General features: G+C 41.4%; 1 protein-coding gene and 1 pseudogene across 4 annotated transcripts in view; one reads left to right on the top strand and one right to left on the bottom strand.

Annotated features, from left to right (window-relative positions):
• Sacs (sacsin molecular chaperone) overlaps positions 1 to 21654 on the top strand; it is a 91088-nt gene that overhangs the window by 20886 nt on the left and 48548 nt on the right. For 2 of the 4 annotated variants that reach the window (XM_004631032.2, XM_023714999.1), the window contains exons 2-5: positions 9237 to 9387; positions 14687 to 14774; positions 17274 to 17359; positions 19720 to 19831. In XM_004631032.2, the coding sequence (XP_004631089.2) occupies positions 9237 to 9387; positions 14687 to 14774; positions 17274 to 17359; positions 19720 to 19831 (437 nt within the window). Of the gene's footprint in view, positions 1 to 8967; positions 9122 to 9236; positions 9388 to 14686; positions 14775 to 17273; positions 17360 to 19719; positions 19832 to 21654 lie in introns of those variants that run through there. The other 2 variants (XM_023715001.1, XM_023715002.1) reach the window with 2 other exon arrangements.
• Positions 3951 to 4219, bottom strand: LOC111816718 (annotated as a pseudogene).

The following is a 21654-nucleotide window of genomic DNA, read 5'->3' as shown; positions in this document are numbered from 1 at the left end:
TGCAATTAAACAATTCAAATATGTATTGGATGATAAATGTTGCTGAAGACATCAGGCAATTTAAGAGGATAAAAAAAATGGGATAGGCATTGAGGTGTTAGCACTTTTTACAGATGATCATGAAAGGCTCCTAGGAGAGATGGCACCTAAGCACAATGTGGGTGAGAGAGCAAGAAATGCTACTGGGTAGAGTAGTCTGAAGAAAGGGAAAGAAAGTGTGAAGAGCCTGGTACAAGGAGCATTCTGTAGTGTTCAAGCAGGGAAGGATCACATGTGTGGTTGCAGTTGAGTGAGATGGGAAGAAGAGGCAGGCAATGTAGGGGGCATACTGAGTCTATAGGAGATGAGGCCTGGGACAAACACGGGGGTATTGCTGCTAAAAGCTTGTAGCTAAGTTTATTGCCTCTCTCTATGTGACATGGAAAGGCTATTGGCATGAGCCTTTTTATTATCAGATCACCATTGACAGGGATTTTGCTCTAGTTCTCTCCAACCACACCCTGTACAAGACCTTGACCACACTTGCCCCCCCTCCTTTGGATTAGCAGCTCCCTTTACATACAGTCACATACTGACCTCAAAGCTGTTTATTCAGTGTCTTAGTTAATCTTGTCTTGTTGCTGGGACAAAATACCCAATGTTCAAAGTTTAAAGGGGAAAAGTTTATTTAGTTCACAGTTTGTAGAGATTTCAGTCCATAGTCAGCTGGCTCCAAGGCAGGGTGGTGTGGCACAGGGGCCACAGTTTATGGCAGCAGAAGATACCAAGAAAAGCAAGAGCAAAAGAGGAAGGGCAAGAGAGCAAGCCTCTTTCCCTCCCTTGTATGCAAGCTACCACCTTAGGATGGAGGTAGCACTCACACCCCCAATGGGAGCACTGCACAATGAACCAATTGCAAACTCTGGACTTAACTGCCTCTGAGAAACCTGCAACCCAGTGACATAGGGAAGTGAAACTCCCAACCTGACCTGGATGATTTCGTGTTCTCTAAAACCGAAGAGCGAACTTTAGGAACAACAGAGGTTAAGGTAAAACTTTACTGGAAAGGAAAGCTTCTGTCAGAGATGGACAGAAGGGGGGCCCGAGCGGTTGCCCAGGAAGCTGTCTCTTTCAGGTTATTTTTATAGGGCAACACCATGTGAGGCTAAGGTAGAGAAGACAGGGTCTTGCTTAATGAATGCAGTGTGGGACAAAACTATGGCCAACCAATGGGATTACAAGCACCGTTGTTCAGGTAAAATTGTTTAGGCCCAAGACCAAATTGGGTAGCGAGTCACTTAACAAGTAGGCATGAATGTAAAACAGGACCTTATCTGGTGGCCTTCAGACAATGATTCTTTCTGAATAATGAGAAATCCTGGATGCCAACCTTTAGGGAGGTTAGCATTTGTTTGGTCTTTAGATCTGGTTCACAGCAGGGGCATCCATTCCTCCCATAGTTGTAAGGTGTCTAGTTTTTGTTATCTCCTTCATGGGCCTGCCCCTATCTGCCTGCCTATAGTATTTTTATCTAACTCAGGCTGCCTGCAACACCATGACTATATGAGGCTTTGGGTGTAGGATATCCAGACAAACCATAACATGCTAACAGTATTTTTGTCTACATATTCACTCATAGAAAGGCCTAGGGAGAGGATAAAGGAGATGCCACCATCAGGTGCAGCCAGGAAGAGCAGTCAGGGAGTGGGAGGAATGCCAGAGGCAGAGAGCAAGGTGGGCTGCTGTTGGAAAGAGTCAGGAGAAATTGACCTAGGAGAATACACTATGTGTTCCTTCTTAGTTAGGTGAATCTGACAGACAGCTGCTGTACTGGCATTGATATGGACTTCCTGAACTTCAGGTAAGGTATATGAGAGGATTTTCTACAAAACTCACCTGAGCCAAGAAAAAGCATGGCAGCATGGGGTTGATTTGGGGCTTCTTCAGGAAGGTCTGCTTAAGGAGTCTCCCCCTTGACTGGCCTTGGCAACATGCAGTGGGAAATGATATGGAACTCCAAGAGGTTGTGTAGGGATTCCTGAGTGGCCATCAAGTATAAGAGTGTGCCTACATGAGACCATTGGGTACCCATTGGTGGGCCTTTCAATGCACATCACAAGAGATGTGAGCTCAAAGCCACTTGGTCAGCTATGAAAACCCCTGTTCCTCCTTTAGTAGCTTTGTCCTGCAGGATCAAATTACAGATAGTGAATTTTAGGACCAGGGAAAGAGCAGAAACTACCCGAGGCATCTTCCTGAAGGAGCAAGTATGGGGTTAAGGTGGAGAGACAGAGAGCCATGTGATCTTTCCAAGAGGTAAAAAGGTGAAATTTTATTTGATGACTTTAGGTGCTCTTGCTCCAATCATAGAATTGACTCAAGACATTTATTACAAAAGAGTGAACAGAAATGGTACAGAATCTTCTCAAATTTCCATCCTAAGACAGAGAAAAATTGCTTGCATGAAGTACCCCCATCCCTGTCTCCAATATCTTATCAACAGATAAGATTATGTTTTTAGTAAGCCTTTAAAACTTTTTAATATTTCTGCAGACAATTTTAAATAATTTAATAGTGTATTACAGTAATGATGTCGATGGCATTGTTGAATGATCCAACAGTCACTTACAAATTCATACTTTCTTGCTGAAACCTTTGGCTGTTGGGGCTTAAAAAGCTAAAGATTCTTTTTTATGCTTTCCTTGAGGCTAAAAGTTGGCCATGTCATAAAAGTTTGGCTGATAAGAGATATCTTCTGGGAAAATTCCTGTTTCCCTGATGAGATAGACTTATATAACTGATGTTCACCTTCTTCCCCTTCTTCCAACACTGAATTTGGGTATATTAGGCCTGTGTGATCCATTTTTAGACTAAGGAGAGAATAACTCAAAATACCACCAGGACTCTGTTTTTGACATTGTTGAAGAACAGCCCTCATACATGTAGTCCTCCCCACCTCCTTTTTAGTGCTGGGGTAGAACTTACAGCCTCATGCATGCTATACTCAACTCTTTGCCAACTGTTTGACATGTGGGAAAACTAAACTCTTATTAGTTTAGTTATTGTTAGTCAGAACATAAGTAAATGAAATCCAGTAAACATATCTAAGAAAATTGAAACCAAAATAAAACCTTGTTGTCTGATGCCGGAGGTAAAGTTAGTATCCATCTATGTACAATCATTCATTCAACTTTGAAATGTCTTAGGTAACATTTGGTAACTATTTCTATGTGCTAAGCCTTTAAAACATAAACAAGTATAAAGTTGCTTCCACTTGAATTAATAAAAAAATAATTATAATGAACAAAAATGTGCTATATAGGAAGAAATAGTCCAGATGAGTCTAAGATAGTGGTGGTTCTTTCACTAGGACTTGGGGTTATCAGGTGGACAGGACTGGATAGAGGACTGCAAGTGAGTGGGATTCAGTATGTAGAAACAGCCAGGCCATGGAAAACAGCACCTTGTGGCTTATTTTCTTTTTCTTTTTTAACATTGCCAGCAGATTTATTTTTTAAAGGAATGGATTAAAAGAAAAATGCAGGGCTGGTGAGATGGCTCAGTGGTCTAAAGCACCTACTTAGAACAAGCTTAGCAAAGCACAGGGACCATGGTTCAATCCCCCAGCACCACATGCCAGCTAGCCCCGCCCCCTGGTGGGCTGAGCTGGCCACACACACACACACACACACACACACACACACACACAAATAAATAAAATTTAAAAAAAATAAAAGAAAAATGCATGAGGCACAGAAGTATGGAACAGAAAATGAATACAAATGTAGGCTGTTTTGCCAAATGTTTTATAACCACAACAAACTAGTATAGAGAATGCCCTGTACACAGCACAAAAAAGATTGAGGTGTTCCCTTAGCAAGGCTGAAGATTTGCAGTCTCTGTATTTCAGGATTTAGGATGCAGTCCTTGGTTCTGGATGGATCACTGGATGTGTGGCATGGTCTGTGCTGTTATCCAGATTTGAACAGAAGAATGGCCACTGGGCCCAGGCAGAAGTGGATGAAGCATTTAGTTTCATGCATCACATAACTACCAAAGTTCCTCCCCACAATGCATTGCCAGGTGGGGTTGTACTTCTTGTCAAACTCCTTCTTGATGTGGTCCACAATGTCTTTTTCTATGTTATATTTCTCCAGCATCTGAGTAGTGCACTCCCCCAAATCCTGTTGCATCTCTCTGACATGTCCGCATTTTTGGTCATCACTTTTTGGTCACACATAGTTACTGTAGAGCAGGAGCTGGCTGACCCAAGTGGTCTCCTAGAGGAGGTGGTGGCACACTTGGGCCGGGACAGAGGTGCTTTAGCTACTGAAGCCGTGGTGCATCTCACCTTGTAGTTTAATATTTTCTTTTGCATGGTACTTGTGCTTTGGATCTGCACTACCTAGTTTCAAATTCTGTCTTTCCCATTTATAATTGAGGGAGGGTTGCTATAGAAAAGGTGTTTAATTTGATTTTTATCCAAAATTAAGATTTTATGTATTTCTTGGGATTATTGGGAAAAGCCAAATCATGGAAGGGTTTTAGTTGATGCTTGGTACATAGTAAATGCTCCATACGTGTTACATATGGTTATCAATTGGTCATGGAGGCAGGATGCATCATACAAGTACTGGGTAGCTTGAGGTCAATCTGAGGAGGTGGACTGGTGCTAAATTGTGATGAGTCATCCATGCAGTGCAGGATAAACTGAACTTCATCCTGCAGTCACTAGAACGTTCTTGAAGGTTCTGTAGCACAGAACTAAGAGAACAATGGCCTTCTGGTTACCAAATCTTTTTAGCACTTTATCTAAGTGATATTTAGCATTGTCTGCTCTATCTCAAAGTTTCTTGCTTTATCTCACTGTATCTTTTTCTTAGTTCTGTCATATTTTAAGTCTTTCCAAGTCATCCTCCATATTTCTGCCCAAGGAATCTTTGTAAAATATGATTATTATCACCCAACTGGACAAACATCTGAAAGTGACAGCCCAGCCAGGTCAGGGAGCCCTGTGCATGACACAAAGCCCTCCATGACTGCATTCACACAGAACTGTTTCTGTAGGACTTCTCAAGTGCTTTTGTGTCTAAAGCCATCACACAAGTTTTACCTTCTGTTTCCACCACAGGAAACTATTGGGAATTTCTTGGCTATTTGGTACTTTTGTCTCTATGATTTCCCTCTCCTTAAAGATAGCTCCCATTGTCTTTGGGCTTGTGGTTTTACTCATTCTTAAGGATTTAACTGCATGCATGTGTACCATATCCTCACTCCCTGCCACTTCCAACTAACAGTTTTGTGCTTATTCACTAAACAAAGGAATAGTATGGTAACTAGTTCCATATTTTGTCATTATGGAACAGTGTTGAATATTCTCCAAGAAGGGATGAATTGATTGATTCCTTCTGTTAGTAGACATGCGATGAGACACATTCTATTCATATCACCATGCCTTTGTCCCAGTTACTTCTCTTGTTGCTGAGACAAAACATGCAACATTCAAAGTTATAGGAGGAATGGTTTACTTAGCTCACAGTTTGTAGAGGTAGCAGTTCACAGTTGGCTGGCTCCAAGGCAGGGTGGCATGGCAGAGGGGCATTGTAGCAGAGGAGAAACAGTTCTTGGCAGACAGAGGGCAGCAAAGCAATGGAAGAAGCAGCAAACAACAAGCAGCAAGTGACAAGCAATGACCTTCTTTCTGTCCCTTATATCCTATCTGGGCTACCTACCTACTTTTAGGGCAGGTAGCATTCACACCCAGAGTAGGAGAGCCTTAATTTTATCGTCACACCATGAATCAATCCCAGCATCAATTCTTTAATCCCAGCATCACACACTGAAGATTCAGTCACTTCTCAGAGGCCCTGCCTATGACCATATGAGGCCCTGGGGGGATATCTAGACACAAGCCACAAGAGCCTTGTTGCTGGGGGCTCGTACTGTAGCCCATGCTACAGTTTCACACTATACACTATATTGTATAGGATTTATGTGCCTGAGAATGAAGCAGAGTAAGGATAGCCCAGTAGTTATTTGATCATTTTTACATTGAACTAGACTGACTTTGGTTATTACCCTAGATATGATTTTCAATTGTTAAGGTGAGTCCATTTTGGGGATTAGAGAAAATGTATCATGCAGGAATGATGAGGATGTGGCTCCTACCAGATGCATTCTCTGGAGACATGGAAAGAAAACTACAGGTGAAAATGGGGAACCACAGAAGGATCAGCACAGCTTCATGTTGCTATCCTGTGGGGCCTACCAAGTGCAAGAAAGCATCTTTCTCTATCCCTCTCTATAACTGATATGGGGTACAAAGAGGTTTTTTGCTTTCCTGCTGGGCTGTGAACAGGGACTCATTCTAAAGAAGAGGCCCAAGGACCAGCCAACTAGTTTAGCAGATTAAAGCACCTGCTTAGGCAGATGCAGGCGCTAGGAGTTTGATTCCTGAGCCTCCTGTGCTGTCCCCGTCCCCGGGGCATGTTGAGATGGCATTAGAGATTGGATGTGGTGGTCCGTGCCTGTAATCCCAGACTTGGGAGGCTGCTTTAATCTGCTTATCCCACCTTCCTTCTTCTCTAAATCTCCTTTGTCCATGTTCGTTCTTGCTGATACCATTACATCTTAGGTCATGTTTGTGCCATATAATGCTTACATTTATGGAGGTTATTAGGTTGAGTCACTTTTAAAATATGTGGTTCAATGGCATTAAATCCATCCATAGTGTTGTGTCACCACATTGCCACTGTGCATCTCCAGATCTCTGTTTCTCCCATGAGGTTGAAACTCTGTGCCCACTAAACAGCTCCTTGGCTGGGGAGGGGGTTCTGTCCTGTTCACTGTTGTATTCTTGTGATTGAGCATGGTATTTGGCTAAAGCACAGCTTGGATGCAATAGCTTATCTGAATGATTAAACAAATGACTCCAAAATCTGTTTAGTTTTGATAGCACTGCTTAGTTCCATATGCATGAGTGAGGTCCTGTTCTGTATTTCCCATGCCAATTAACCTTCTACAATGCACAGTATGATGCTGAGCTTCCAGATGTCCAAAGCTTCTTCTGACCAACCTCTTTTCTAGCTAAATTGGCCTAGCTTGTGAACACCTCATGGTTGAGGTCATTCTTTTGTCTCTGGAATCATCAACCCTGCCCTAGGTTCCATTGTCCCGACATCCTGTTTGGCTCCTGAGAAAAATGCACAAGGAAATTCAGTAAAGTCAAGGGTTCATAGTGGAATATTTTAGCCAAAGGAAGTATCTTGAAGTCTGTGTGCTGTGATACTGTAGCAGGGACTGTTTACAGATGTTGGTAACTGGGCCTAGGCAGGTGTCACTTGATAAAAGAAAACTTAATTGTATTTGTTGACATTGTAGTGCAACTGCTTGTACGCATTGGTCAGACTAAGAAATAGTGGCCTATTAGGGTTTTCTGATTGATTTTTATCCTGGATTATCATGTTCTCCTCTAATTGATGGAATGTGCTCAACTCTTCCAAGGAGGGAAAAGCATGCATGACCTACACTGCAGACCTTTCTAACACAGTAAGGAAAGGCAGATACAGCAGCCAGAAGGCTGTTTATTACCGATGATGAGTTCTTAGTGATACTTTTTTGGGGAAGGTAGAAGTAGTAATTTAGCTAATATCCTTTTAAGGGTGAACTCTAAAATTTAATCTATTTAGAGTATTTAAAATAAGCATTATTTTGCATGATTATGCCCATTAATCATGATATTTTAATTGAATGGGTGCCCATTGAAGAAATGTTGGGCCAACTATTAAAACTCAGTGTGGATGACTGACATATAGGCCAACAAACCGAGGGAAATAGCCCACCCCTGTTACGTTGGCACTGACCAATAAGCTTACAGCTGGATAGAAAAACTGGGAAAGAGACAAGAAGTGTGCCTGTTTCCAAGGACTCCGGTTTTCCTCATAGCATTTGGACATCTAACTCCAGTTTCTTCACGCTTGCAGCAAGGGTGACTCTCTGGGGGGCTCCCAGGCCTTCGAACCAGAACTGGCTTTGTGTCCTTGATCCCTCTTGTTCTGTAGCTTCCTTCGTAGGCTGAGCAGCTACTGGATTTTCCAGCTCGCCAAAGCCTAGGTGGTCACTGTAGACTCTCATGCCTCTGACCCTAGAAGCTTAATAAATTCCTTGCATAATTAAACACGTATTTCCTACTGATTCTGTTCGTCTAGAGACCAGAGCTAATATAATGAGGTAACTTTTGAGTTGCCTTAATAGATGTAGATTTTGTTCTTCTAATGAATCACATCCACATCTTTGAGAAACAAATTGAAGGAAGGTTCTGTAGTCACTGGAGCCTTCTCAATTCCTGCCCACTTACCAGTTAGAGGCGGCAATAGTCACAACTGTGGGGACATCCATCAGCTCAGGTTGTGATGGGAAGGCCCAGGGCTCCAACAGTGTAAGGTAGAATTGCCCAAATAAGTTACACATATTAACACCTCAAGGGTAGATTTATGTGTATTCTCATGTACTGTATTACTTTGCTGTTGGCTCTTTCTTTCAGCAAACCGAATCACTGAAACAGACCTGAAATAAACTCATGTAACTTAACGAATATGCTACAACCACGGTGTTTCCCTTTCACAATATTTTATTTGGAGGCGCTTTTATAGAAGCATTAGAATTGAAGAAGACATAGGCCCTAGAAGTGCGTGTTTCTGTATTTCAAGGCACTGTCTGATTATAGCAAGGAAAACGCGTCGATCCTGTAGATGTGCTTTCGGCAGGTGCCACGGTCCTGTTTGGGGCTCCTGCTGCAGGAAAGGGACGCTGCCAGGCTGGGCGGGGCCTGAGGGGCAGGGTTATAGAGCCGTCCGCTAAGGGCCGCGTTGGGCGTGACGTATATGGGAGGGGCGTGTCCATGGGCGTGGCCTGGCGCCTCCGCTACGGGTCCCGGGGCGCGTCCCTGTGGGCGGCGCCTGCCGGGCCGGGGTTTGCCGAGCGCGCGCGCCTCCACCGCCTCCCTGTCTTCGCGGTGACTTCTCCCGCCGCCGCTCGCTGGCCTGCGCCTTGAGGATGCCGCCTTCGGCCCCCACGTGGGGTCTCCCAGGGCGGCGGGTCCGGGCGTGAGCGGCGAGGACCAGGACGCCGCCATGGGGGACAGGTGAGTGGGCGGGCTGCGGGCCTGGGGGCCTGGGGGCCGGGAGGCCGAGGGCGGCGGGCCGCGGGCCGCGGGCCGCGTGGTGTGGGCGGCCGCCTGAGTCCGTCTGTCCCCGCAGGTCGGTTCGCGTGACCGTGCTCCCCTGCTGCGCGGGCTGCAGGACCGTGGAGGTGCCTGCGTCCGGGACTGCGCGTGATCTGAAGGAGCGCATCTCCGCGGAGACCGGCTGGCCGGCGTCGGAGCAGCGGCTGTGGCGCGGCGGCAGGGAGGTAGGCGGCGGGCGGCCGGCCAGCGCGGGGGGTGGCTGGGGCACACTCAGCCGGCGACGTGCCAGGCGTTAGCTGTGTGCTGTCACGATTTACCGTTTCACCCTTTACATCCTGTTCTCCCCACCCCTAGTTTTGTCTGAGTCTTCACTTCCTGAAACGAACACACATTTTTGATGGCATAACCCAAGGAGGTTTGATCATTACTCATGGTTTTCTATTCATGTTATAAATTTAACTGGACTACTGTTGAATATCATCACTTATCTTGTGGAAGCTTTCCTCAGTGCTTGGATCCCAGAGATTTAGAGTTGAGAAGCATCTTCTGATGTAATTTAGAATATGACTTAATATTCTTAGGAGAAAACTTGCATTAAAACTTATGAACTGCAGACGAATTACTTGAGTAGATCAAAACTTTGGAAAACAAGAACATTTCATATTGTCATATATATCCTTTAAGATTGGTGAAAATTGTACAGTTCATAAGAGGAGGAGTTTAATTGAAAACTCTTTTTTAGAAATTGTTATTTTGCTGTAACAAATAGCCTTTTCATTTTTATATGATGGAGAGCATCATTCTCAGGAGTGGAGAGAGTTAGTACTTGAATAACATTTCTGGGCTGGATGGCTTACTACCCAGGACTAGGCTTGCTAGAATACTTGGTACTGGCGGTTCTTATCCTTTTGTGTACGTGACTTTGCATGTAGCTAGGTAATTTCTCTGGTTTCTTGCCCATTTGATCAGGTTTTTCACTGATCTGTTCTTAGGCTCCTCCAAAATCAGTTCTGTGGGGGTTTGACTTTATTGGGGCCTATAGTTCAGTGGCATAAGCACCTGCCTGGCAAGTGTAATGTCCTCAGTGCCATCCCTGCTACCACCAAACAAACACACAAACAAACAAACAAACAAAAAAAAAAAAAAAGGAAAAAAGAAAAAACTTGAAAAAGAGCAGGTTTTAGCCTTCCTGACCAGTCCTTTTTCTGCACCAGTGCTTGTCTGCTAACCTCCTTCTGCTGTCTGCTGTCCTGGTTCTGTGCTCAATCCTGGCTGCTCATCTCTCGTACTTTGTCTTGTCCCCTCTGCTCAGCTGTGGTCTGCTCCTGGGGGTGTTCCTGAAGGTGTATGTGCACTGCTTGCATATGCAGTGGTGAAGGCTGCAGCGTGGTAGTGTTTGCGTTTTGGTGGATGGAAGGTGTCCAGGTAGGACGCAGACCTGGTGTGAGGCCATGAGGTGCTCATGGCTGTGAAGAGGATCCTGAAAGGAAGGATGCTCAAGAGACTTTGCCGAAAACAGAACTGTGGTGGCTCGAGACCAAGTGGACCTGTGGATTATGCAGAAAGCCAAGGAAGTTTGGAAGCCTGGAGTAAGACCAGGAAAACAGATTCAAGTGAGCAGAGATTAACAATGACAGTAGGCAGGTAATTTTGGGAGAAGTGTGGTGATAAGTTTGCTTTTTCTACATGGTTCAGCTGATGGTGAGGCATTAAAGAAGCATCTGGGTCCTGCTTGCTGTACTGCTCTGTGTATCACAGAGGCCAAGTAAATGTACTTGTAAGGCTTGCTTTCCTATTTCTATTGTGAATGCAGTAAAATTAATTGTTACCATTCCTAAGATTTTTACTGGATATTGAAATGCAACAGACAGCTGCAGTTCCAAGACTGGAACTCAGGAAGAAAGAAACTCAGGCTGGAGGTAGAATTTTGGGGAGTGACTGAGGATTGACATGTTTCTTTTTCTGTACTTTGGTAAAATGTATTGGAATACTGATATAGGGGAATGAAACTCCCAACCTGCTACATGTCCAGTATGTGTTCATGTTCTCTAAATTGGAAGAATGAATTTTAAGAACAACTGAGGTTAAGAGTAGAATATATTTATTGTGGGAAAGAACACTTCTGTCTTGAGAGAGACGGAAGGGGACCTGAGTAAATTGTCAAGGGCCCTGTCATTTTTAGCTCTGTCATTTGTAGATCAAATCCACGATGTGAGGTGGGTCCAAGGTGGGGAAAATGGGAAATTGCAAGGTGGGCATGAAGTGGGACAAAACTATGATCAACTGATAAGATTAGGAGCACAACTGCTTAGGTAAAACTGATAGCAGGCATGAATGTAGAACAGGGGCTTTTCCTGTAGAGGGTTGAGTTAGTGACTCTTCTTGGCTCTCTTAAGGTGATGGAGACCTATTTAGAGTGTTAACCCCTGATGTTTATCCTTAGGGAAGTACATAGGTGCATTTGTTTTATCTTTTGCCTAGAGGTTTGACCCACAGCTGAGGTGCCTGTCTCTCCCACCTTTGCAGGGTATCTCTTTCTCTTCAGTGGTTCCTTTGCGGACCTAGCCCTATCTGACTGCCTATAGTGTTTTGTGTAACTTAGCTACCTATAACAGTATGATTAACACTTATTAGCTAAGATTGAATTCCAGACAGTGTCCTAGGATCTTCCCACATATCATTTAATATTCAGAAGTACTTTATCAGTTACTACTAGTCTGTTCTGCAAGTCAGACTAGGAGTTGAACTCATGTCTATGTGATTCTAATCTATGGACTATTTACTATTTCATATATAGACTTTATCAAGGTGTTACTAGGGATAAATAAAAGTTAAATACAAAGCTCTTTAAAACAGGACAGGTTGCTAACTTAAAATGTGAATTTTAAGAGTCAACAATAAAGCTTAGGCAAAAAATAAATACAGGACACAATTCTGATACAAGAAGTTGGGTGTGTGTCATCAAAAAGGGTCTCATGTATAAGCATGAGTTCCTTCCTCTCTTCTTCTCACTCTTTCTCTTCTCTTCTCTTCTCTTCTCTTCTCTTCTCTTCTCTTCTCTTCTCTTCTCTTCTCTTCTCCTTTTCTATTCTCTTCTGACAGAATCTTTTTATGTAGTCCAGGCTGGCCTTGAACTCACTGCAGTCCTCCCAAGTGCTGGGATTACAGGCATGTGCCTCTACACCCAGCTTTGGTGTTTCCATTTCTTAATTCTTTTACTGCCAAGAACTTTCTAGATTTGAAATTATTGGTGAGAACTTAAATATTTTAGGATAGGCAGGGAATGAAGCTGTTGAGAACTCCTTATAATTTATTGGTTTTGGATTGTTTTGGACCTAAGCAGAAATAGAACACAGACCTCTGATGACATCACCAGTGGAAGATTAGAATACTTCTTGAGTTTGGGCCAGCAAATACTGCTAGAGAGATAAATGAAGATGCAAGAGACAGAACATACCTTTGTCTAGCGCCTGGGGCCTTCACCAGAATGGAGTGAAGCCTTGGACTTACTCAACCCCCAGATTTATTGAGGAACAACAAAGGCATAGTGTTTTGCTGAGTGCAGTTAGGTAGAAAGGCAGGCAAGCGAGGCATGGTGATAGTTTGGCTGAGTAATTAACTTTTATCTTATTGTCCCCTTGGGAGCTTCCTTGTGTTCACCTTGAGGTCAGTTGGTGCGAGTTGACAAAACATGTCTTCAAGATGTTCCCACTTTTCAGAATTAGCAATCTTCAGCCTCCCCAGTCAACTTGAACAGACATTGACTTGTTGAATATTGCAAGGAACTCCATAAATACTGTCAGTGATTTGTATTTATTTCTGCACATCTCTTTTTCCCAGTCTGTTTGTGTCTGTCTGCTTTTATCTCTATATGTCTGTTAGTGTACTGCCTTTTTGGGTTATAGTTTTCATAGATGCATGTGTGTGTATCTGTGTGTTTGCACTGCATATGTATGTCTATATGATTATGTGGCAGCTTAGTGAATTTTTCTTTTCTCACTAATGCTACTTTTTGAAAATTTATAGAATTTGGATTGTTCTTAGGGTTTTGATGTTAATGATTGCCCTCCTATGAATAATGTTAACCACATTGGCTGAAGACCTGTGGAACAAGGGAATTAGCTTTTCCAGATAGCTGTATGATTCACAGGGAATGTGCATAGGAAAATGTTTTTTAACTGAGAATGCTAAGTGTGTTGCAATTTGTATTTTACATAAGAGAATAAAATGAGGATGATGTACAGAAAGTAAGGAAACTGGGTAGGATATAGATGTAAAAACCCAAGAGATGCAGAAAGTCTGTTTGATTGAGAATGGAGAAGAATGGGTTCAATTTGGAGAGACTGAGGACTGGACATGCTGGGACTTGGAAGTTAATTGGAGATGTGGTTTAGGGACATTCTGTGCTCCCCAACAAAGTGAGTGTGTGCATAGTGTTAACTTAGCAATGAAGTAGAGCTGAGGGATTGTGTTGAGGAAAGCTAGTGAGTTTACCTTTTCAAAGGCTGGATTTTGTAGACAGTTGATAGTTGGGGATGTTGAAAATTTAAAATGGTAAATGATGCTCTTCACCTCGTGCCCAGGAAGTGTAAGTTAGAAAGGTGGTCCTTTAGGTGAGCTGTGAGGAGTGTTTTGGAGACTGCTGAGCTATAGGAGGTCACCCCATATAGGAAGACTCGAGAGTGGGCCCAGAGGAGGGAGAAGGTTGGTCTGGCTTTGCATTAGTTTTAAGAAAGGTACTCATTACACTGTTCATGTGAATCATGGTAGTACATCTTGTGCCCTACCTGCTTGAGAAGCAGAAAAATCATGAAAAGGAGAGTAAACATCTATATGTTTATTAGGAAAGTCATTTTCAAGGAACCTGAAGACTAAAATGACTTCAGGAATTGGAAGTCTTATTTGTCCCTGCTTTCCACATCACCATGTTTTGCTTTTGTTTTGTAGTAATATCTGTGGAAATATTTTCCAAAGTGTATTCTAGGAATGCTCTTATATAGTATACTCATTGAAAATAATTAGAAAACAACAAGCTACTGAAATTAATTTTTTTATCCTTATATGCTGTTGAGATCTAATAGAGCTATGTCTTAAGCAGTAAGTGCACTTTTGAAATGTTAACCAGAATGATTTTGCTTATGTTAATAATCCTGATTCATCATTTAAAAATGTGCATGTAGGCTGGGGATATAGTTCACCAGTAGAAGACTTGCATAATGTGCTTGAGCCCATGGGTTCATGTATAGCACTATACATGAAACAAGTGAATTAGGCTATAGCAGAGTTATCTGGGCTTTTATATATTTGCTAAGTATTTACAGAAAATCCTTAAATCTTTTAAATTTAATCCTTTAAATTTTTTAAGTAAAGATTTGACTATTATCTGAATATTCAGTTTTCTAAGGTAATTTATTTCCTAATAAGAATAACTAACAAGTATTACTTAAATGAAAAAAAAAATGAAGTGTTTGAGTTCATGGTATTAGATATTATGTTGCTTTTCATGCTTTTTCTTCTTTTCAGTTACCTGATTGGATCAAGATTGGAGATCTGACTGACAAAAGTCGTCATCTTTTTGTAAACCTTCAATCAAAAGGCTTAAAAGGGGGAGGTATAATATTTTTACCAGGGGTGAATGCCATATTTAGTTTCATGAAGATTATGTTTTAATCTAGAAGTAGAAGTAGAATTATGATTGCAAAGGGATGCAAGAGAGGGAGAAATGAGGAGGTGTTGATTGAAAAGTATAAAACTTTAATTATACAAAGTAATGTGGTATGGAGATCTACTGTTGTAAGAAATAAGGCCTGATTATGTTTATCAATATTGTATATGCTTATTTTAGTTACTTTCCTTATTGCTGGGAAAAGATACCCACACTCATTCATTAAAGAGGAAAGGTTTGTTTCAGCTTACAGTTTGTAAATACAGCATAGTTATCTGACTCGGCGGCAGGACAGCATGGCAGGGGAGAAAGAGTCCGTAGTGTGGCAGGCAGGAAGCAGCAAGCTTTCTTTCTTCTTTCCCTTTTTATTCCATCCAAGTTACAAGCCTATGTTTGGTGCCCCCTACAGCAATGGTGGGTCTTTCCTTTTCAGTAAATCCATTATCAACACCCAGAACTGTTCTACATTCATCAGTGAACTAATCCAGTATCACACAGCTATGATCCAATCCCTCTCAGGAGCCCCAGCATGAGCACTGGAGGAAAATCTGATTTCCTTTGGAAGGAAATCTGAACCATAGCAATCCCTAAAAATGTACTGACAAGGTAGTTCTTAAATTAAGAGCTTTCCACAAAGGAGAGATGAAGCAGAAAGGAAGTAGGAGGTTTTGTAGGTGATAGATTAAGATGGCATTGATGGTGGTTATACTTTGGTGGTTTTGTGGGGGTACAATTCATTGAGTTGTATTTACTCAGTATGTGTAGTTTTTTGTATCTCAGTTATACCTGAATAAAACTCTTTAAAAAGATTGTTTTGAAAATGAGGTCAAAGCATATAATGTTGGGATGCAATGAAAGTATCAAAGTTGGAGGAAAATAAAGGTAGATGGAGCTAGGTGGGTGATGAGTTGGAGGGAAGTCTACAGAAATAGTTCATCTAGGCTTGGTCTTGGTAGTACTGCCCAAATTACGCAGATTGATTTGTATGGATTGAGCATCCATACATAACACAGAAACCCAAAATGCCCAAGATCCAAAACTTTTAAAATACACACATGATGCCACTAATGGAAAATTTCATATTTGACTTCATGCAACAGTTTATAGTTAAAACACTAAAAATATATAAAATTACCTGCAGGCTGTGTATAGGAAGGTATATGTGGAACATGAGTGCAATTTATGTTTAGATTTGCCTCTTATATCTAAGATACTTCATGTAGTATATTCAAATATTATATAATCTGAAATTGGAAGTATTTGTTATCCAGAAACAGTTCTGATCCCTTAGCTAGTTGATTATGATACTCACCTTACTTTGATTTTTTTTTTTTTAGAACAAATTACTTTTTTTTTTTTTTTTTCCTTTTTATGTATTTGGTACAGGGTCTCACTACGCAACTTGGAATCATAGTGATCCTCCTGTTTTCAGTCTCCCCAGTTCTGGGATTACAGTTGTGCACCACCATGCCTGGACTTGGTCACTGTCTCAGTGTGCCCTGGGGACCGGCACACATGTGGGACCTGGGATCGAACCCTGGTCTCTGCGCTTGCTAAAGCAGGCTCTTAGTCTGCTGAGCTATCTCACTGGCCCTAAGATTACTTATGTACAGATTTAAAACATTTTGTGCCTCTGAAGAATTACTTTCCTGTTCCCCTTTTTTGTTATACTTCACTGTCCCTTTTATGAAAGTAACCTAGTTAGTATTTATTGTAGAAAAAGCTTAGGAGTACACTTTGATACTGGGACTGCTGAATTTTAGATTGGTCAAACAGTAAGCACTGCTATCACTTGATTACTATTTGCCAGTAAAACACCACAATATAGCATTCGTTACTTAATTTGCTGTGGAAAGTAGTAACTCTTCCACTTCTTCCACCCAGTGTTCTTTATTTTTGAAGTAACAAACTTTCTTAAAATTTTTATTTTTGTTTTTTTTTTCTAATGTATTTGGTATAGGGTCTCACTACGCAGCTTGGACTTGTAGTGATCCTCCTGTTTCAGCCTCTCCAATGCTGGGATTATAGGCATATGCCACCATGTCCAGTCTCAGTGGCTGGCTCAGTGTGCCCTGGGGGCTGGCATGCATATGGCGCCAGGGATTGAACCCTGGTCCCTGTGCTTGCCTAGGCAGGTGCTTAGTTCAATGAACCATCTCACTGGCCCTTGAAATAACAAACTTTTGTGGTAGTAGAGCTTTAGATATATTTTTGAAAAATAATTGATAGTTCCATTAAAAGTCTTTGAGATTTGACAAAATTGACTCTGCTTTACTGTGTAATAAATTGCTTAATCAGGTAGCTTTTTGTAATAGGGTTCTACAGTAAGATATGTGAGACCTTGACTTGTATGGTTATACTTTAGTGGAACCAAATCACACATAGGTCCTGAGGTGTTTTTTTTTTTTTTTCCCTGAGTCATTTAAATTATGCTCTGTATTTCAGGTCGATTTGGACAAACAACTCCACCACTTGTTGATTTTCTCAAGGACATTTTAAGAAGGTATCCAGAAGGAGGACAGATTCTTAAGGTAGGGTGTGCATTGTATCCATATGTGATTTACTTCAGTGAATATGAGACAAATTTTTAAGATTTTTGTCTAAATCTGAGTACCTCTTTCCTCACTTCCGTGGCCAAAATGCTTAGCTGGCAGGGATGGGTTTGGGATGCAATCAGTGGGAACATTGGAGGTTTCCAGGGCAGTGAGTGGAATGCGCTCAGCTGCTGGCGATTGTCATTAAGCATAGTTGCTCCAGGCTCCACTGTGTAGAACATTGGCGGGGCCATCCCTCACCAAAGGAACAAAGGACACAGTCCACAGCGGAGGGGCACTGGATTGAGAGGTTTGCTTTCTTGAGACTGTTTAGTGGGACAATTGCTTTAATTATTTCTATAATACATACTTATAGTTTGTGCATACCCATTAAAAAGAAAAACTGAACAATCATTAAAGAATGGAAGGAAGATACCTGCTAATTCTTATCTTCAGTATCTTGGCCTCATTTAATTTTCTCGTTAAGAGAGCCAATTTTCAGCAGTGAGGGTTGTTTAACTCACATAGCCATGCTTGGGTAGGCACTGCCTGAGCACCGTGTCATCTGGCCTGACTCATGAGAGGTGCTGGAGCAATTCCAGTCCCTCTCCAAAACAGGTACTCATGATTCACAGAGGGCGACTTTGAAAGTTGCTTTCTTGTTGATGAGAAGGGAAGATGAAGATGACAAAAGGATGGGTTTGTGGTTGCTGTGAGTGGAGAGGTGAGTGAACAGTGAAGCCAGCATGAAGATTCCACTGGTGGCTGCACGTAGGAGTAGGGTCTTCTTGATGCAGACGCAGCTGAGTGGGCTTCTGGCTGGGAACTGAGGCCACAGCACATCAGTGCCTTGGTGAGGGCTGGCACAGCCTCACTTGTGCATTTCTGTAGTGTAGACAGCTTATTCGGTCTTTGTTCCCTAGATATTTCAGTGCTAGATTTAACAGGAATCTTAAAAATGGCCCACATCTCAGCCGTCACCTTTTCTGTTTGCTGAAACATACCCAGATACGTTAGTGACCTGGTTAAAAAACAAATGGAAAATTTCTAGCTGCTGCTTCTCAGAATCAGTTTGAAAATGACCCCTGGAGGATGATGAGGGGAGAGCTTCCTCTTTTTTGTACAGCTTGTGATTTATAGTTGGAGCCTGGAACTTAGTATTTTATCTTTAGTTTTTTCCATGTTTGCTTCCTAAAATACACATATATCATAGAGATTAGAATTATAACCTCTAAAGTGTTACTGTTTTGTAACCTAACATTGTGTTTTATTTTTCTTTGGCTGAGCCAGGGATTGAACTCAGGCCCTTGCACTTGCCAGGCAAGTGCTTATTCTACTGAGCCATCTCCCTGGCCCCATAACATTGTGTTTTTCTTCCTATTTAGTTATTTTCATCTTTGTATTATTAAACTGTCCTAATGTAAATAAACTTGGTCATTCTTAGGGATTCTGTTGGACTGAATAGAGTAGGGATGTGCCTTTAAAATTTGAAGATCATTTTGCAAAAGGGCAGTTGTATAGATAGGAATTCCTAGCTGATAAGGAGGCAGTAGCAGGGCATGGTTCAAGTGCTCCCCTTGAGTTGCACATCTGGTGGCCAGCACACTCGAGCCCTCTGGAATGCACTTGTGAACTACCAGCCTGACCTCAAACTTGGCTTTTCCCTTCTGCACTATTCACTCAGTGTCCTGTTAGTTGTTGGATTTTATGTAGACAAGCTGCCACCTTTTATGTAGACCAAGGTATCTGAAGACGGTGTCTCTGTAGTCATTGCTGTAGTGTCAGTGTAGGTGCTTAGGATTCTGTGCAGATCAAATAATTCTCCCCAAAGGCTTATGAGTTTAGTCATATAGGATGATTTATTGTGCTTCTAATGACTCATCCATTTAAAATGTAAACCTTTGATTTAGTTTGGTCTATGTCAGAGCTCACTCAGGAAATTATTATTTTTTTCTTACTTTAGACAAGATCTGAGGAATAAGAAAAGGATAGTAGTGTCTGGAGTTCAGTTCAAGTTTTGATGGGCTTGGCTGTAGGGCAGGGGTAGTAAACATGTACGTGTGTCACAGTGGCATTTGTATCATTGAAAGCTCTAAAAGCTGTGGTTGGCAGTTAATGTAGATAAATTTTAGGTTTATATAGCTGGAGGCCTTTTTAACACTATTTCATATGTATGTAGCAGTTACTTTAAAAATATACCTTTACCAGAGCTTAAAGATAATGATAGATAACAGTGGGTTTTATTTAAATATACTTACTTTTAAAAAATATGCTTACTTTTTAAATAAGTAAATGCCAAGGTGGGAAATAGATCGCTGTATTATTAAATATGTTATGTTTGATGTATTCATGATTAGGAATTAATTCAGAATGCAGAAGATGCTGGGGCCACAGAAGTTAAATTTTTATATGATGAAACTCAATATGGAACAGAGACTCTTTGGTCAAAAGATATGGCACCATATCAGGGTAAGAATCAATAATTAGAAGATACTTTTATGTACTCAACTGGTGATTTTTAAGTAATTTACAGTGCTACACTTAATAACTTCATTATCATTTGTATTTCATTTATGATATGTTTGAATTCTGTTTCTCTGGGTGTTTTTCTTTACTTTTGGAGGGAAGGTGTCTACCAATTGGTATGTTGAAGTAACAAATAAAAATGTCAAAACAAAATGACAAGCAGTGTAATTACACAAGCCTCTGTGTTCCTATATTTATTCAGTCAGTTTGTACTTATCAGAAACACAAAGGGATACCCTAGCCATATAAATAATAATTTCTTGCATTTGCAAAGAAATTTTAAGAACTCTCTTTTCTGATAATTTTTGCTGTAGGGTACCTATTTGCTAGAGGTAGGAAGATGGATAAGGAAAATAAAAGTGACAGCAGTAAGACAGCTATGACCTCTGGACTGCAGATAGCTTGCTTGTGTTTTGGGAAGTGCTGTACTGGATGCCCTGCACTTTTGGTGCAGCTTTGAGACTGACAGGATGATTGTGAAGACTGTGTGTGTTGGGAAGGGACTGGGAAAAAGAAGGATGGGTTCAGGTCCCTAATCAAATTTTCAGAGAAATGTAAATCATGTAGTTTTGAGAAGATGTTTTGTGATCTAAGAGGAATCATCATTATTAAATATTTATTAGTGGGCCGACCAGATAGCTCAGTGGATTAAAAGACCTTCTTGGGCATATATAGGAACTGGGGTTCTATGCTGGCCCATCCCCCAGAATGTGCTGAGACAGTGATTGAGACTGAGTGTGTAATCCTAGTGCCTGGGAAGCTGAACATAGGAGGATCACTGTAAGTCTGATCTATGTAGTGAGACCCTGTAGAACCTATAATTACATAAAAATAAGTAAATAAGTATTTATTAGCATTTACTATAGTTATTGTGGCCATTTTTAGATCAAGCTTGTGATTAGAGAGCTGTACTTTATTCCACAAGATGAGATGTCTGAGATGTGTTCCTGTCAGGTGGCTTGCTTTCTGATCGTAGTTCCTGCTACCTTGCTGAGTCCATGTTGGTCATTGTAAGGGTCATATCATTTTATGAGATTAGCTGATACAGTTGCTTGACTCCACCATTATGACTTAAAGTTACCCAATTTGGTTTCAAGGGTGCTTAGGTTAAGTCTTGGTCCTACACAGGACTGAGTATATAGTACGCACAAGAGGCTGGTGTACCTGCTGCTACCTGTCACCCTCACATTCACTTCTGCTCTTCTGGAGGCAGGAGAGCAGCAGAGCTGTCTCTGGGAATTCTGAGGATTAAATGAGGTCACAGACATGACAGGCTTCTATCTGGTGTCTCCTGTGTTAGTATTCACCATAGAAGGTCACAGGTGAGAGTGTGAAAAGATCGTCAGACTATTTGTCTTCTAATTTGTGCTGATTTTCTAGGAGTTTTTGCATTTAGACCTGGCTTTACCTTATTAAACAGTATTTAAAACAAGATTATTTAGTTGAGTTTGTTCATATTTATAGACTCTTGAAAGGTAGTGTCATATTAGCTAATTTAAAGTAAAAATGGATATATAAAACCAGGTGGCCAAGGTCTTTATCCGGACTTAATAGACATTGATCAAGGACCGTCTGCACTTTCTTGTTGGGAATGTCCTTTTTTATGCACTCAGATGTCACGTTCCTGTTTTTTTTCCTCTGTTTACTGACATTCCATGTTGCATATGAGAATTCTTTATTTTATTTTATTTTATTTTATTGAGAAACAAATAGCAATGAGACAGTTTCAAACCAAATTGGTAGGACAGTTTCGATAATTAACACAT

Source organism: Octodon degus, unplaced genomic scaffold (assembly GCF_000260255.1).
Source record: "Octodon degus isolate 3935 unplaced genomic scaffold, OctDeg1.0 scaffold00038, whole genome shotgun sequence".
NCBI classification, from domain to species: Eukaryota; Metazoa; Chordata; class Mammalia; order Rodentia; family Octodontidae; genus Octodon; species Octodon degus.
This window is presented reverse-complemented; position numbering and strand designations above follow the sequence as displayed.